We start from the raw sequence: 14,532 nt of genomic DNA on the forward strand, positions 1-14,532 counted from the left end.
CCCAGGAAGGCACAAGTAAACCGCTGAAACTGGCCAGATGGCATGAGGTGCAAGGTCACTGAAGTCCGCCTAGAGATGGAATGGAGTCACACTGAAACAAGAACTGGCAGAAAGTAGGCAGTTGGCTTTCTGTGTGTTGATTAGGATTCGTCACTGAATCAGGAGGATTACTCTGTACCACAATGCCCCATTGGTCCATGATGTGTCACAGGGCACCAAACACTTGGTACAAGTTTTATCTCTCTGCCTCTCTATCTCTCTTCCCACCATTTTACAACCATAGAGGAGGAAAAGAGCACCTGAACCTCTCTCGGTGGCCGTATTCAAAGGTCGTGCAGAAGCAAAGACCAAGAGCAAACCACCTGGCAGTCTAACAAGATGAACTGATTATTATGCAGTGTAACCACAAGGGGGAGCCACTAAGCTCCAAACCACAGACACAATGCCACCCAACACAACTCCGGGTAAAAATAAAGGATGCTGATTTCTCCCCAAGACCTTTACCAATGATCACAGTCACAGTCACTGAGGTGAGGCTGCAGGCGTCTTTTAAATCAGACCCAGGACTGCTTCCCTTGTCACTGCACTGGTTGTCCGGAGAACTTCTAAGTTGTGTGGAAACCAGGGCACTTCTACCCCTCTATGCCCTCAGGCAGCACCCAAGGACCCATGCCACCCTGCGAGTGTTCTAACTGGGTTCAGTCCAGAGGAACACTGCCACCTATCATGTGGGTGAATGAACTGCTCCTGGCATCTACCACCTACCCCAGTCCATACAATTTTCTTGCTTCCCAACTTGGAGTCTTTCCTGGGTTTTGTCTCCACTCCTGCCATCCAAGAAGTTCCCCTCCATCCCAGTCAGGAAGTCCATCCATCCTCTTTGGCACTTATGCCAGGTTATATTATGCATAATACATTTGCTAACACTCACATTTGAACTCTGCTGATATTTTCTATAAACGTTAAATAAATTAACTCCTGTCTGCTCTTTGGAGGTCAAAGATATAAAAGGTGGTGTAATGCATGTGGGATACAACAGGTATCTGGGGACATTTTGTTAAGGTCTACATAAAGGGGACAATAAGGTCACTCTAGGACCTCAACATGGCAAATACCTGCTTAGCTTCATGCAATGCCGTTCTTGTTGTTGTCATCTGTTTTTGGTTGCTTGGCTATCTCATGACGTTTGCTTCCCTAATTGAAGAAGATCTTTATCGGCCCCGTGTCTCTTCATGGGCACTCCTTTCCTTGTGTTGGTTTTTCAATGTCACTTCTAGTTTAGTCCTTAAATTAGCTTTACCTGACAACATCACAGCCTGACCTGCCTGTGTGACTTCAGTTCTGTATCAACTCAAACCATCTCCTAAAGTCCACACTGCACAGAGAAGCAGACTCAAGCTGTGTGTGCGACATGTGCCTGAACACATAACAGGTGACCGTCCCATAGAAGTACCACAGCCTTTACTTAAATGCAAGTTCAAGATTGTGTGACGCTCACCGATTAGCAGCAGTTGAGCAAAACTAACAACAGACAATGAGTACGCCATTGTACATAAAATGGTGCAGACGAGAAAGAATCCTGCAACCGGAGTCACACAGGCTACACTTTGTCTTATCCATGAAATGTCTCCTCTTCTCTTTACATACAGACATCGGTGGAATCATCTCCAGAGGGTGCTCTTCAAAGAGTGTCTGCGCAGATCCCGTAAATGCAAGTGCAGTTTTACAGATGAGCCTGAGCCCGCAGATGCAGTGCTGTGAAGGCCACCTCTGCAACAACCCAAGTAGGTCACCCCGTTCATGCTTACTAGACTCTGTGGTTTATAATTGCAATTATTTTAAAAATAAGAAGTGATTATCAAGGATGACATTGAGACATAAGAGATTTTCCATCCGCTGGTGTGGAGTGTGTTCTCACTAAATGCATTGCCTGAAGTTTCATAATTCAGTAATGGAATCCTTCAGATGCCAGAGGAGCAAAAATATAAGCCAAGCCTGCATTTAATTATCTAAAACAGAATTGATTTAGAAAGAGTTTAAATAATGTATTAATCGTCCTTATGGCGTCTGCTGTCTTCAGACATAAAACTGAGTTTGTCAGGTGAACTGTCAACTGTGCCTACCTTTTCATTCAGAATTGTGTGCGTCAGTTTCTAATGAGAATGAACTCTGAGGGAGAGTTTAGGGTTACTCAGCGATGGTGAGTTGTTCAGGGGGTCACACTGGTCTGGTCAATATTGAAGCAGTAGGTCAGAGTGAATGAGAATAGGATGACTGGCTATTTAGTGCCACCAGTGTGTGCAGTACAAGTCAGAGGAGCTCACATTTAAGCTATAAAACTCAGTCATGAGGCCTCACCTGGAGTACTGTGTGCATGTTTGATCTCCAGTTCAGTTCAGGTCAGGTTGTGGAGCTCACACTGGCACAGCACGTTGCCACATCACCACATGTTGAAACAGCTCTGGATCCCATTTGGCAGCAAGTTTTACGTGGGAGTCCCCTTGGCCTGATCCATCCGCTTTGGTCCTCAACAATAAGGATCCTGCGAGCTGACAATGCACAAACACAAAGTCAAACCAGCGGTACCCAAGGATTCTCTGAAAAGGCACAATACCAAAAGAGTCCAGTCTTTGGCACAGGTCACTGGATAGCAAACATGACTTGTAACCATATAGTAAAATAGGAAGCAGCAGGATTCTAAAAAGTCCGTCCTTCAGCAAAGATATCGGGATACTGTCTACTGACTTCATAGGATGATTCACAAGAGACCTGAATGTCACTACTGAGGTAAGTAAACCTCTCGATGAGGTCGACACTCTCTCCACAGACAGACACACTGCTGATGGCTGTGCCAAGGAGGTCATTAAAGGTTTGGCTCTTGGTTCCTATCAGGACCCTCACAAGCCCAGACACTCAGACTCCTCGATCAGAGCCTCCATTGTCTCCGCGAAGATCACAGCATCATTGGCAAAGTCAAGATCAGTGAATCTTTCTTCACCAACAGATGCCCCACAGCTGCTGGACCCCACGACCTTGCCCAACACCGAGTCCATGCAAGCATTGAAAAGAGAAGGAGCAGAACAGACACCTCACTTACCACAGAAAGAACAGAGGAAAACGCAAAGGTTCTGCCTCCACTCTGCACAGCACTCACAGTACCAGTGCACAGGCCAGCCATGATATCCAGGCACTTCAGGGGGATCCTGTAAAATCTCAGGATGTCTCACAGGTCTCGATCAATTGAGTAAAACGCTTTTGTGCTCGATGAGAACCCTCAGTGCCAGGATTTGGACATTGGTAGACTTCTTACACGTACAACCAGACTGTTCCAGTCGCTGGAGCTTATTGAGGATGACCCTAGCAAGGACCTTACCTGGCACAGAGAGCAGTGTTATCCCCCTGTAGTTGCCACAATCCAGGCGATCAGCCTTCCCTTTCCAGATAGGGAAGACAAGTCCGGTTTTCCAGTCAGTTGGTCTCCAGATTATAAAAAAGACAAAGCAGCAGTAGAGAAAGTCCAAGCATTTGACACCATACTGTAATGAAAATGAATGGTGAGTCATCTTTAGTTCATCGTCTTTGCTTCCAACTAGTAGATAAAATTATTATATAATACATTCTAGGTGATTTTTCTTCTGACTGTTGTCAACACCTGCCTTGAAAGTAAACAAATGGAGAAAATTAGTACAGCGGGTAGGGGCACAGCTGGAAACTTCTTAAGGGCAAATTTTGCATAAATGTTAGAAAGTTCTTCATCACACAGAGAACCACGGGATCATGTCATACCCATCCAAGTAATGTAGTGGACATTGCTGTCTTTCAGTAGGCACCTTGATGTCATTTTTGAAGAAATTAGATGAATAGGACTGGCAGGCTTGTTGGGCTGAGTGACCTGTGTTCATCAAAATTGCTTGAATGTTCACATTTTAGATGCCTTTCTGATTTACAACGAATGCTACAGCCGTTCCTGTGACGAGTGCCAAAACAACGTCACCCTGTGCAGCTCACAGTCGTCTGCTTGTGGAGTGCTGGTGGGATCCTATAACATGGGTGAGTACCCGTTACACCGTGATGCCTGCGCTTCATGCGGCCCATGGTTGGGTAACTTGAGGTAATGAGTTCTACGCTCGGGCCGCTCTTCTGTTCTCAGAAATGGTGAGGCTAGAGCTTTCTCTATAATTACATCTTTTCTATGTGTTATTGAGCTTCAGAACTATAAAATGTTCATTCCACATTTGTATTTAAACATTAAAAGAAATAAACAGCAGAACAACTACAATAAAATCAGGCAAACATCCTAAAGATGCCAAGCACCGTTCATCACAACAGAAATCAGCTGTTTCGGTTTTGGAGGAATTACATTGAGATGCATGCTAGTTTGTACTTCACTGCACTTAAGTATGAAACACATGATGTTATAGTATGTTGAATGTTTAGAAACGTTACAAAATAAGACATTGAAAACAATAAGAAAACACAAAAGCAGGGTGCAGGTTCGGCCTGGTGTGCCAAGGGTTGCACTGCCGCTCGCTTAAGCTGTTTGCCTTGTTGATGTTTTTAGGGGGATTTTTTGTGGTAAGTAGTAGACCATGAATTAGGTGGCAGCCCTGTGTCCTCCCGCTCCTCGATCATGCTGTGTGACTTCCTGGAGCAGAGACCACCCTCTAATGCTTAAGTGGGGGGCACGGAGGCACACAGTAAGGAGACCAGAGTTTTGCATCCCGGGTGTGTCACTTGCATGTAATGACAAAGAGATTTAGATGAGTGTTACTGTCTGAAACATCGGTGATGGATGCTGTTATTCTCTCTTGTATTTTATTTCTTATGTTCTTTTACGTGCCAATCATGTACATGAATGCCCAGCTGCCCTTTTAAGCCTTAATACGGTCTTTTCACTGTGTCAATTACTCAGCTTATCGTATCTTCACCGTTTTCAAGCTCTTCATTTGTTTGTTTTCTTTCTGCAGTCTGGACCAACTACACCATTTTTAATGCGGGCTGCATTCCCACGCAGACCTGTAACTGGAGTCTGTCAATTGACTACGGCCATGGAAGTAATAGCTGGAGCTCCTGGTGCTGCAACTCCAGTCTATGCAATGTAGAAAAAGGTGAAAGAAATCCTAGAGACTTTAGAGCTTTAATTTGGAGGACATCTGTAAATAAAACTTGAAATTATGAACCAAATATAAATTTAATATTTTAGGAGAGTTAAATAGCAATACCTTGGAGATGTTTCTGGTTTTAGCTGACAGAATGCAAAGGATTCTCAGTCCCACAATTCCATTTTAATTTATTCATTGTCTTCAATTCACAGCTAATATTTCTAGTGATCCAAATGGACTGGTATGCTGCGCTGGAATGGACAGGACTTGCCAAAACTCCATGAACTGCACCGGCATTCAAGACCACTGCTTCATTTCAGGTGAATATGAGTGGCGTCCCAAACAGACATGCAGCTTCAGTATTCATAAACTACATGGCTGCAGATCTTATTTCATATTCAACTTTACAACATCCTTATTATAACTGTTTTAAAAAATAAAGTGAGAACATAGTTTGTTAGCAGTGAAGAACCAAATATGAACATTATCTTTGGAAACACAGTTGTCCCATAACTCCTCCAAATACATTTTAGAAGATGTGAAGGCTTCTTGTTCATTTCCATAACTCACTAGTTTGTTGTAGATTCTCGCAAGTCTCTGCGTAAGGAAGTGCTGCCTGGCTTTGCTCATAAATGTATTTCTGATTAACTTCCACCAGTGTTACTGACTTCATGATTCACTGTTTAGCTGAGAAAGTCTGATTTACAAAAACCTTCCCTGCTCAGACTAAAGAGGTTTCATTCAGTGAAACCTTCAAAGCTAGACAGGCCTTTATGTCCCATGATGCCCTTGGTTGCTCTCCTACATGTTGCTATGTCTTTATGGTATCATGTCATATACTTTAATGTTTTTAGGCGCAGTGCAGCATCAACAACTTAACGTATTCTTGTGTATGAAGTAATTTAAATTCATGTATACATGTGCGGTGTGCAGACTCATCTTCCCCCTTCATTGGCTGTGGAGATTGCGACTTTTTCCTGTGTCAGCGTGTATTCTATTTGTTGTCTGATGTGCCCAAAGATGCCAATACAAAAATATTCCAAAATGCCCCTCCCAGATTAAGCTTGTTAGTTACTCAGGTGTCAAAGACAGCGCGGTGCCAGTTATGTCAATTGCTACTTGTTGTGACATTACATACACAAAAATGGCAGAAGGGTGTAAGGGCTCCAAAATGGAGCCAAAAAGCAGGCCCGACTCCCTGCTCACCTCGCCAGGTAAGGCTCGCTCCCAGGCAATCTGACTGTCTAGCAAATGAGATATAGGAAAAAAGGTTTTTAAAATTCAAAAATCCCAGTAGAGTTTTAGTAACTTGAAATAAGCTTCATCAAAGGGAGAACCATGTCAGCTCCGACTGGTAAAGTGACATGTGCCACAAGAACTTTAAGAAAGCAAAAGAAGTTCAGCCCTAAGCAATGTCCTGAAAACACAATCCATAAGAAGGATCCAATAACCTGAGCAGAGAAAATCGAGTGTTAGTAATCAAAATCAAACAAAATCAACACTTATGATAAGGCCACCAAACTTCAGCAGAGCACGCATTCAATGAACCGCACAGGACTCACTGCTCCGACTTCCTTTATGGGATGGGGACGGGCCCAAGCAGTGATGGACATGGTGGTCCTACCTCTTGGGGGTAAACCCCGAAAACATTAGGAGCATAATCACATTAAAAAGACATAAAAAGTAGGGTTAAACATAACAAACACAATAATACATTAAAAACATCTACTAAATTATAACTGGAAAGAATAACATCAATTGAAAACATCATAACAATGAAAAGAACTGAAAAATGAATGAAAAAGACAGATCAAAGAAATCTAAATATAAGCTGAGGTGAGGTACCCTGGCTAAATCATGGCAGTACTTCCTGTTGGCTCCACATGACTGAATGCATCTGTGAGGTGATAGGATGGCAGCCAACACTTGACGTCACCGGCTGGCAGTTACAGAATCCTAGACGTGGTGTTAACAGAAACACAGGAGAATCACAAAAGTTTCTGGCATCACAAAGGACAACCCTGTTTTTGAGCCTTTTGGCTAAATGAGTTGTATTTTAAATAATGTCATAACATTAGATAGATAGATAGATACTTTATTAATCCCAAGGGGAAATTTACATAATCCAGCAGCAGTATACTGATACAAAGAAACAATATTAAATTAAATAGTAATAAAAATGAAAAGAATTAAAATAAAATTAATGTTCGCATTTACTCCCCCGGGTGGAATTGAAGAGTCGCATAGTGTGGGGGAGGAACGATGTCTTTAGTCTGTCAGTGGAACAGGACGGTGACAAAAGTCTGTCACTGAAGCTACACCTCTGTCTGGAGATGACACTGTTAAGTGGATGCAGTGGTACAGAGAGATGTGAGTCTTCTCTCCAGATGCGTCATGTATAAAGGGTGTGTATGCACAAAAATGTTGCATTGAATGTTTCCACGTTCATATTGCGATGTATAAAACCTAAACTTGGCATAAAGCCACGCACATTTCCATGGTAGCTCAAACCCTGGCATACGCAAGTTCTGCGCTCTGTTTTGCAGACTGGCGGTACCCAGCATCAAAGCAGTGCTACTGTTCCAGTGTGGTTTCCCTTTCTTTTTTAGATCCACATCCCTGACGCAGCTTTATCAAATACACTGAAATTAACCGCATATTATTTATTAGTCTAATGCATCAGATTATAATTAACCTGTAACAATATAATGGTCCACAGAATGCTCAAACTATTCCAAATACCGTAGTTGCTTTAGCATTGTTACTCTCACTGCACCTTCTTCTTCTTCTTTCAGCTTTTTCTGTTAGGTGTTCCCACATCAGATCATCTTTTTCCATATTACTCTCACTGCACCACTCAGAGTATTTATATCACTGTATCTGAGTGTGAATCACAGCTCTACAGCAGCTGATTGGAAAGAGAATTATCGGGATACAGCATCAAGCACACGCTTTCTCAGCTATGCTGTCTATTGAACTGCTCTCATACGGCAAACGCTTCAGAGCCTTTCCTGTACGGACCTCGCGGTTCACAAACAGTTTCATCCTAAGAGCTCTAAACGCACTCAATCAGTCCATCAGCTGCTCCTTGTAGAACTGTCTGTACTTATTATTACAATCACCTCACTGTAAACTTACCGTACAGTTGTAATATTACACAGCCTGAGCCACTTTATAAAGCACGTATTTACATATGATGATGATATAATTTTTAAGATGAAATGCACAAAATATTTTTATTATATTATACAGATAAAACTCTAACTTCATTTAAATAATCTGTATTGTTAATAAATACACATGTGAGGACACGGTGTCGCAGGACTAGCGACGAGCTGGCGCTCCATTAATGGAATTTTCCTGTCTCGCGCTGTATTCTTGCTGGGCCTGGCGCGACACTGGAAGGATAGATGGATAGAATAATTAAACACATACTATGAAGATATTTTGATGTTCCTTAAAAGTTCTGACGAATCTGCGTTCTAAGTTTATAGATGGCTTAACGGTCTATTACAGAGCTGATTGTGTGGTGATTGGGTATTTGGAGAAAGAAAAGTAAGGACAGGAATTGGGGGTTAGTAAGTTTGAAAGAGACAGTACTGCTGCAATTAATTATGTCATCGAAGGTCGCACGGCACAGCAAGCATCTTGCGTGTGGCAGGAACAATCACTGCGCCACTGTGTTTCCATTTTAATAACATGCTTTAACTCCTATCATCATGAAAATGATATCAATTGTACATCTCAGTATTTTAATACTGTAATATCACGGCTGTAATGGATTCTGTGTCCTGCTGGCGTAAGAGAAAACCCGTTTAAGAAGCACGTAGTTATTCACACATAGAGCACATAGAAGAACACATACCAAACAAAGCATTTAACGTGCTACTTTATTTACGATGGGATTTGAGAAACTAGTAAATTAAACGATTTTAAGATGAAGTTTATAATGTTCTACTGTAATGACAAAATAAACTACATGATTAAAGTTGACAGTTCAAGCTTTTTTCCCCACTGTGTCCCTATTTTTTTTTACTTTGTACCCTAGTAAGCTTTCATATGACACTCAGACGGTGGGCTACAACTTTTCACAGCGACTTTCATATCTGACAACTTCTCTTTTATTTCAGGCACTGTGCAACTTTGTAAACTTGAGCTTACGAGTTTCTCTGACACTCTATGTCACTCGATCAACTTCCTTTTGTTGTTTATCCCACTGTTTAAACCAACAAATAGTACGTTTTTCTTTGCCTCCACTTGGTATTCGCTGAAATTCTTCTCTTTACCCCATGTCTTTTCACAGAAGGCTGAGCTTAAAGGCTATTTATATTGAGTTGCGTATTTAAAGAGGTGTAATTCTGGGAGGAGTTTGGGAGTGGCAGCAGGCGCGCACGTGCGTTACTAAGTCTGATTTACAAAAACCTTCCCTGCTCAGACTAAAGAGGTTTCATTCAGTGAAACCTTCAAAGCTAGACAGGCCTTTATGTCCCATGATGCCCTTGGTTGCTCTCCTACATGTTGCTATGTCTTTATGGTATCATGTCATATACTTTAATGTTTTTAGGCGCAGTGCAGCATCAACAACTTAACATATTCTTGTGTATGAAGTAATTTAAATTCATGTATACATGTGCGGTGTGCAGACTCATCTTCCCCCTTCATTGGCTGTGGAGATTGCGACTTTTTCCTGTGTCAGCGTGTATTCTATTTGTTGTCTGATGTGCCCAAAGATGCCAATACAAAAATATTCCAAAATGCCCTCCCAGATTAAGCTTGTTAGTTACTCAGGTGTCAAAGACAGCGCGGTGCCAGTTATGTCAATTGCTACTTGTTGTGACATTACATACACAAAAATGGCAGAAGGGTGTAAGGGCTCCAAAATGGAGCCAAAAAGCAGGCCCGACTCCTGCTCACCTCGCCAGGTAAGGCTCGCTCCCAGGCAATCTGACTGTCTAGCAAATGAGATATAGGAAAAAAGGTTTTTAAAATTCAAAAATCCCAGTAGAGTTTTAGTAACTTGAAATAAGCTTCATCAAAGGGAGAACCATGTCAGCTCCGACTGGTAAAGTGACATGTGCCACAAGAACTTTAAGAAAGCAAAAGAAGTTCAGCCCTAAGCAATGTCCTGAAAACACAATCCATAAGAAGGATCCAATAACCTGAGCAGAGAAAATCGAGTGTTAGTAATCAAAATCAAACAAAATCAACACTTATGATAAGGCCACCAAACTTCAGCAGAGCACGCATTCAATGAACCGCACAGGACTCACTGCTCCGACTTCCTTTATGGGATGGGGACGGGCCCAAGCAGTGATGGACATGGTGGTCCTACCTCTTGGGGGTAAACCCCGAAAACATTAGGAGCATAATCACATTAAAAAGACATAAAAAGTAGGGTTAAACATAACAAACACAATAATACATTAAAAACATCTACTAAATTATAACTGGAAAGAATAACATCAATTGAAAACATCATAACAATGAAAAGAACTGAAAAATGAATGAAAAAGACAGATCAAAGAAATCTAAATATAAGCTGAGGTGAGGTACCCTGGCTAAATCATGGCAGTACTTCCTGTTGGCTCCACATGACTGAATGCATCTGTGAGGTGATAGGATGGCAGCCAACACTTGACGTCACCGGCTGGCAGTTACAGAATCCTAGACGTGGTGTTAACAGAAACACAGGAGAATCACAAAAGTTTCTGGCATCACAAAGGACAACCCTGTTTTTGAGCCTTTTGGCTAAATGAGTTGTATTTTAAATAATGTCATAACATTAGATAGATAGATAGATACTTTATTAATCCCAAGGGGAAATTTACATAATCCAGCAGCAGTATACTGATACAAAGAAACAATATTAAATTAAATAGTAATAAAATGAAAAGAATTAAAATAAAATTAATGTTCGCATTTACTCCCCCGGGTGGAATTGAAGAGTCGCATAGTGTGGGGGAGGAACGATGTCTTTAGTCTGTCAGTGGAACAGGACGGTGACAAAAGTCTGTCACTGAAGCTACACCTCTGTCTGGAGATGACACTGTTAAGTGGATGCAGTGGTACAGAGAGATGTGAGTCTTCTCTCCAGATGCGTCATGTATAAAGGGTGTGTATGCACAAAAATGTTGCATTCGAATGTTTCCACGTTCATATTGCGATGTATAAAACCTAAACTTGGCATAAAGCCACGCACATTTCCATGGTAGCTCAAACCCTGGCATACGCAAGTTCTGCGCTCTGTTTTGCAGACTGGCGGTACCCAGCATCAAAGCAGTGCTACTGTTCCAGTGTGGTTTCCCTTTCTTTTTTAGATCCACATCCCTGACGCAGCTTTATCAAATACACTGAAATTAACCGCATATTATTTATTAGTCTAATGCATCAGATTATAATTAACCTGTAACAATATAATGGTCCACAGAATGCTCAAACTATTCCAAATACCGTAGTTGCTTTAGCATTGTTACTCTCACTGCACCTTCTTCTTCTTCTTTCAGCTTTTTCTGTTAGGTGTTCCCACATCAGATCATCTTTTTCCATATTACTCTCACTGCACCACTCAGAGTATTTATATCACTGTATCTGAGTGTGAATCACAGCTCTACAGCAGCTGATTGGAAAGAGAATTATCGGGATACAGCATCAAGCACACGCTTTCTCAGCTATGCTGTCTATTGAACTGCTCTCATACGGCAAACGCTTCAGAGCCTTTCCTGTACGGACCTCGCGGTTCACAAACAGTTTCATCCTAAGAGCTCTAAACGCACTCAATCAGTCCATCAGCTGCTCCTTGTAGAACTGTCTGTACTTATTATTACAATCACCTCACTGTAAACTTACCGTACAGTTGTAATATTACACAGCCTGAGCCACTTTATAAAGCACGTATTTACATATGATGATGATATAATTTTTAAGATGAAATGCACAAAATATTTTTATTATATTATACAGATAAAACTCTAACTTCATTTAAATAATCTGTATTATTAATAAATACACATGTGAGAACACGGTGTCGCAGGACTAGCGACGAGCTGGCGCTCCATTAATGGAATTTTCCTGTCTCGCGCTGTATTCTTGCTGGGCCTGGCGCGACACTGGAAGGATAGATGGATAGAATAATTAAACACATACTATGAAGATATTTTGATGTTCCTTAAAAGTTCTGACGAATCTGCGTTCTAAGTTTATAGATGGCTTAACGTCTATTACAGAGCTGATTGTGTGGTGATTGGGTATTTGGAGAAAGAAAAGTAAGGACAGGAATTGGGGGTTAGTAAGTTTGAAAGAGACAGTACTGCTGCAATTAATTATGTCATCGAAGGTCGCGCACGGCACAGCAAGCATCTTGCGTGTGGCAGGAACAATCACTGCGCCACTGTGTTTCCATTTTAATAACATGCTTTAACTCCTATCATCATGAAAATGATATCAATTGTACATCTCAGTATTTTAATACTGTAATATCACGGCTGTAATGGATTCTGTGTCCTGCCGGCGTAAGAGAAAACCCGTTTAAGCACGTAGTTATTCACACATAGAGCACATAGAAGAACACATACCAAACAAAGCATTTAACGTGCTACTTTATTTACGATGGGATTTGAGAAACTAGTAAATTAAACGATTTTAAGATGAAGTTTATAATGTTCTACTGTAATGACAAAATAAACTACATGATTAAAGTTGACAGTTCAAGCTTTTTTCCCCACTGTGTCCCTATTTTTTTTTACTTTGTACCCTAGTAAGCTTTCATATGACACTCAGACGGTGGGCTACAACTTTTCACAGCGACTTTCATATCTGACAACTTCTCTTTTATTTCAGGCACTGTGCAACTTTGTAAACTTGAGCTTACGAGTTTCTCTGACACTCTATGTCACTCGATCAACTTCCTTTTGTTGTTTATCCCACTGTTTAAACCAACAAATAGTACGTTTTTCTTTGCCTCCACTTGGTATTCGCTGAAATTCTTCTCTTTACCCCATGTCTTTTCACAGAAGGCTGAGCTTAAAGGCTATTTATATTGAGTTGCGTATTTAAAGAGGTGTAATTCTGGGAGGAGTTTGGGAGTGGCAGCAGGCGCGTGCACGTGCGTTACTTTTCACGCTGACTGGGGTTTATGAAGCGGAAGAACGTGGAAGTTGCTGAATGCACAGATTTATGCATCTGGATTTTTGTGCGTTCGAACATTTCCACTTTTGTCCGTATGCCATGTTATAGTGTGAATTCTTTGAACGACGTTATGCATGAGGCCCCTGGTCCTTCCAAAATGACAGCTGTTCCCTGATGTCATGTGGGTTTTATCCAAGAGAAAGCAGAAGGCGAGGGGTTAGAAGTGGAGTTGCTGTTCCTCAGCCGCTTCTGTACTTCCTGGCAGATACAAAGAGGAGCAAATCAGCTTGTCACTCCCAAACCCTCTCCCTCTTGTCACCTTCCCCATGTCTTCCCCATGAGGCACAGGCTTCACCTGAGCTCTTATTATGACAGCACTCCACTGATTTTCAGACTTTGTGTCCCTAATGTCATCTGTTTGTCCCCACTGTCAAGGTCAGTACTGGAGAAGCCACAAACTAAGATAAGGTCTGCCTTTTATTCAGTGCAGTGAAACGGCAGGTTCTTGTGGTTTAGCATCTGACTCTGTTTGTCGTTGTTTTGAACAGATAATGGCCAGCAGGTGTACGCCGGCTGCACGTCCAAGGGCGTCTGTGACAGTCCGCTCAGGGCAAGCATCTTCCTGAACATACCGCTCAGCTCTCACATCGACTGCTGTCAGGGACCCCTCTGCAATGAGCCTGGTGAGTGCACTGAATGAAGTGACCGTGTGACACGGTGACCAAAAAAGTCCTTTTATGAATGAGTGTGAAATTCAGGATCAAGTATTTGGAAAGACAGGATATGCTGCATTCGGTCTCAGTTTTAATTTCATTTGTTGCTTTTAATGCTTAATAAAGAAACCAAATGCTTGCGTGCTAATCCCAATTGGCTGCTACTTCTGCCCATTGCTGTTACTTTAAGTTCCACCTCTTCTGAAACCACCCTGATTCTCCCAATTTAGTGGGTTTCCAACGTGGTTGAATGGATAAAGTCATCAATGCTTCTTTGTGAGGACCCTTGGCTTGTGATGTGATGTATATTGTCTATCCATTTGTTATCAGAGCCACTGTATTGAGCTCAGGGTCTTGGGGGGACACATACTGGTGGGCTTAAAGCAGATGCCAGTCCTAGGTGGAGCACCTGGGAGAACTAATATGATGTATATGGTGGCTAAATACCAATACGATAATTCAGACCACAGATATTATGTTCCTGTCTTTGGTGCGATGCCTAACGTGTTGATATCACCATCATAAATTGTGGTGTCTGGTCACCTAGTGGTTGATGAGATGGTCAATGATATATGAACATAATTCACAATTCA

At 41.8% G+C, this 14,532-nt stretch overlaps 1 protein-coding gene across 1 annotated transcript in view; it reads left to right on the forward strand.

Moving 5' to 3' along the window:
- Positions 1-13,926, forward strand: part of LOC120517407 — a 58,566-nt gene extending 44,640 nt beyond the window's left edge. Inside the window, exons 23-27 of the mRNA XM_039739725.1 lie at positions 1,650-1,784; positions 3,931-4,050; positions 4,968-5,108; positions 5,315-5,422; positions 13,775-13,926. Of these exons, the coding sequence (XP_039595659.1) occupies positions 1,650-1,784; positions 3,931-4,050; positions 4,968-5,108; positions 5,315-5,422; positions 13,775-13,926 (656 nt within the window). The remainder of the gene's footprint in view (positions 1-1,649; positions 1,785-3,930; positions 4,051-4,967; positions 5,109-5,314; positions 5,423-13,774) is intronic.
- The last annotated feature ends 606 nt before the right edge of the window (positions 13,927-14,532 follow it).

Source organism: Polypterus senegalus, chromosome 1 (genome assembly GCF_016835505.1).
Source record: "Polypterus senegalus isolate Bchr_013 chromosome 1, ASM1683550v1, whole genome shotgun sequence".
NCBI classification, from domain to species: Eukaryota; Metazoa; Chordata; class Cladistia; order Polypteriformes; family Polypteridae; genus Polypterus; species Polypterus senegalus.